Source organism: Ceratina calcarata, unplaced genomic scaffold (assembly GCF_001652005.2).
Source record: "Ceratina calcarata isolate Rehan_Ccalc_2016 unplaced genomic scaffold, ASM165200v1 scaffold543.2, whole genome shotgun sequence".
Lineage (NCBI taxonomy): Eukaryota > Metazoa > Arthropoda > Insecta > Hymenoptera > Apidae > Ceratina > Ceratina calcarata.
Window position 1 is genome coordinate 20,341 of NW_017176600.1, and position 2,713 is coordinate 23,053.

Consider the following 2,713-nt stretch of genomic DNA (forward strand, 5'->3'; position numbering starts at 1 on the left):
AATCGTTAATTGAGTTTTCTTCTTAAAATTTAATTAATGAAAAGAAATCTTGATTAATGATTAAATATCAATTCTTTATTAAAGAACACTCCAATTATCGATTAAAATTTAATCATTAATTGGTATTGCAGCAATTAAAAAGTCTGGAACCGATGGAATAATTGTCTGATTATGTAAAATGATTAATGATTGTGATTTGAAGCTACGCCCAATGATAATCCACTGTTACTGATTATTCTCTTTAAACACAGCGACTTGAGGTTCCATCACATACACAGTAAGAACGCGAAGATAGTAAACAACGGATTGACCGCGTTGAGGCCTAGAGCTTTATGGGAATTCAACGAAGCCATCGTGATCGCTAATCGTCCGCTTCGAGACGGCGAGATGTTCGAGGTCACTATTGATAAAATGGTCGACAGATGGACAGGTGCAATCGAAGCAGGTACATATTCAGAAATACAGAATGTCTCAGCTGCAGAACTCTATCTTACTATTATATAAAAAAAAAGCGTTTGTTTATATGTCAGCAAAAATCTAAAAATCGGCTGAAGTATTTGCATCGAAATTTGAACGAAGTTTTCAGTCTGGCATTTATTTTCAAATAAGCAGCAAAATCATTAACTTTCAAAGTGCATTTATACGAATTACGCTCACTATATCTCTATATCGGATCGCGTTCTGTACAACTGGGTATTCTATTGTGTTCCGTATTAAGAAGATATTTTTTTAAGGGGTAACTCTTATAAGACCGGACGAGTTGGAGTTCCCGTCGACGATGACGGACATCGATCACGACACCTGGATGTTATCTGGCTCGAACGTTATGCGAGACGGTGACACGTTAAGGAGCAATTATGCTTGCGATTTAGACAAACTCGTGGAGGGTAATTGTATCGGGATGAAACGATGCTCGGACGGCACCTTGCATTATTATTTAGATGGAGTGGATCAGGGGCCCGCTTGCTCCGGTGTACCGCCGCATATCTACCCTGTGATTGAACTGTATGGGCAGTGCGTGCAGGTTTGCTTAACATTACTATTTGAATATTATATATTATATTAGTTGAATAAATCTGAACTATAGCGGAAGAGTATTAATGTATATAGGAAAACGTTTTTTTATTTGAAGTTTACTTTTCGAGAAAATCTCGTTTGAAAAAGCGTAGATATGCTGTTACGTCTAAGTTACAGTTCATAACAGGCATCGTGTTTGTAAATAATTTCTACACTGCATTTAAAAGTTATTGAGTTTACGAAAAAATACGCAGAAGACTTTTAAGGAACAATATTTCATGTTATCAATTACAAAATTGCTGAAACCGATTGTCTCCTTATCATACATAGCTGTGCTCGTCTAATTATAGATATATGAACTCTAACTGCTTAGATACTTAGGCAAATAGCATATCAGAAGTCTAAGAGCATTTCAACAATTGTTGGATGAATAAAGTAAATTTTAATCACGACATAGTCAATATTGGGAAGCCCTGTATTGATTTAATTTCTGATGCAATTGCATACATAAGTTCATTTGTCATTGAACAATATTTGTCAATACAATAACAATAAAGTTAATTCGTCATTGAACAATAGTTAGGCTTGAAAACACGAGCTTTTTCAACAATGTGTTAAGTCTAATTAATTGAAGTATGACTGATTGTGAGATTTAGAAATAAAACGAGTATTGCTAGTATTAATAGCTTTATTTTTTATCAGGTTACAATCGTGCAACCGGAACGCAGAGACCCTGTGCAACAGTATTTACCGTCGGAGAACAGTACTAGTCAACAACCTACGTCTGTGATTCAGTTGCAAGCCCAAGCGGAAGTAATGCACAAATTTCACGAGTCCGTTGGTTTGAACGTTCAGTTGAACGGCGACAGAACTGTAGCTAGCAGGTGTACAGAATATAGTAACGCTGTGTTACTCAGCGAAACGCCGTTAGAAAATAACGAGCTCTTCGAAATCGGTATCAAGGAGATTGCCCGGGAGTGGAGCGGTTGCTTAAGAATAGGCGTTGTTAAAAATGAGACTGGCAATTGGCTAACGTCTATGAACCTTGTATCCAGCATGGGGTCTTCGGTGCTTTCCACAGACGCGTGGTACTTAATAGGTAAGATTTTAATGTAATAAGCGATGGGAGAAAGATTTTTTGTATTTTCTAACAAAATTCTAACTATATTTTATTTAAGTCCCATTGCATGACTGATCATGTGTAAATCTCGTTATATTTTTCATAATGTTTACTTGGAAAATTGCTGACCTTAAAGGGATGGTCTTGGAATTCGATTTTCGATATTTTGGGATTTTAATTTCTCTGATTCTAGTGAATAGAAATTAAAATTTCAAACAAGTTACTGAATTATGAGAATTTTTTCAAATTTCTGTATCCACAAATTCATAAAGTTTGTAAATTTTTAGATATTGCCAAATTCGAAGGGTATTCCTTGGATGATTGCTAATAATTTGAGAATTTCGATGTTTTCCATTTATTATTTAATTAAATTCCATTGCATGACTAATCATCTGTAAATCTCGTTACACCTTTTCAAAGATTGCATCGACTTTTTGAATCATTCGAATAGAGCGAACTGCATCTTCGAAATTTACTAACTAAAAACGTTTGGACCAGCTTCTTGCTATTTTTACTGATAATCGATTAGTTGCGGCATCACAAATTTTATCAATATTCTTCCGTTCTTTATAATAG

At 35.1% G+C, this 2,713-nt stretch overlaps 1 protein-coding gene across 1 annotated transcript in view; it reads left to right on the top strand.

The window, feature by feature from the left end:
• Nucleotides 1–2,713, top strand: part of LOC108628853 (neuralized-like protein 4) — a gene marked incomplete at its 3' end in the record, with an annotated part of 19,764 nt that overhangs the window by 16,391 nt on the left and 660 nt on the right. The window contains exons 10-13 of the mRNA XM_026816788.1: nucleotides 252–445; nucleotides 735–1,024; nucleotides 1,720–2,116; nucleotides 2,425–2,443. Coding sequence (XP_026672589.1) covers nucleotides 252–445; nucleotides 735–1,024; nucleotides 1,720–2,116; nucleotides 2,425–2,443 — 900 coding nt within the window. The remainder of the gene's footprint in view (nucleotides 1–251; nucleotides 446–734; nucleotides 1,025–1,719; nucleotides 2,117–2,424; nucleotides 2,444–2,713) is intronic.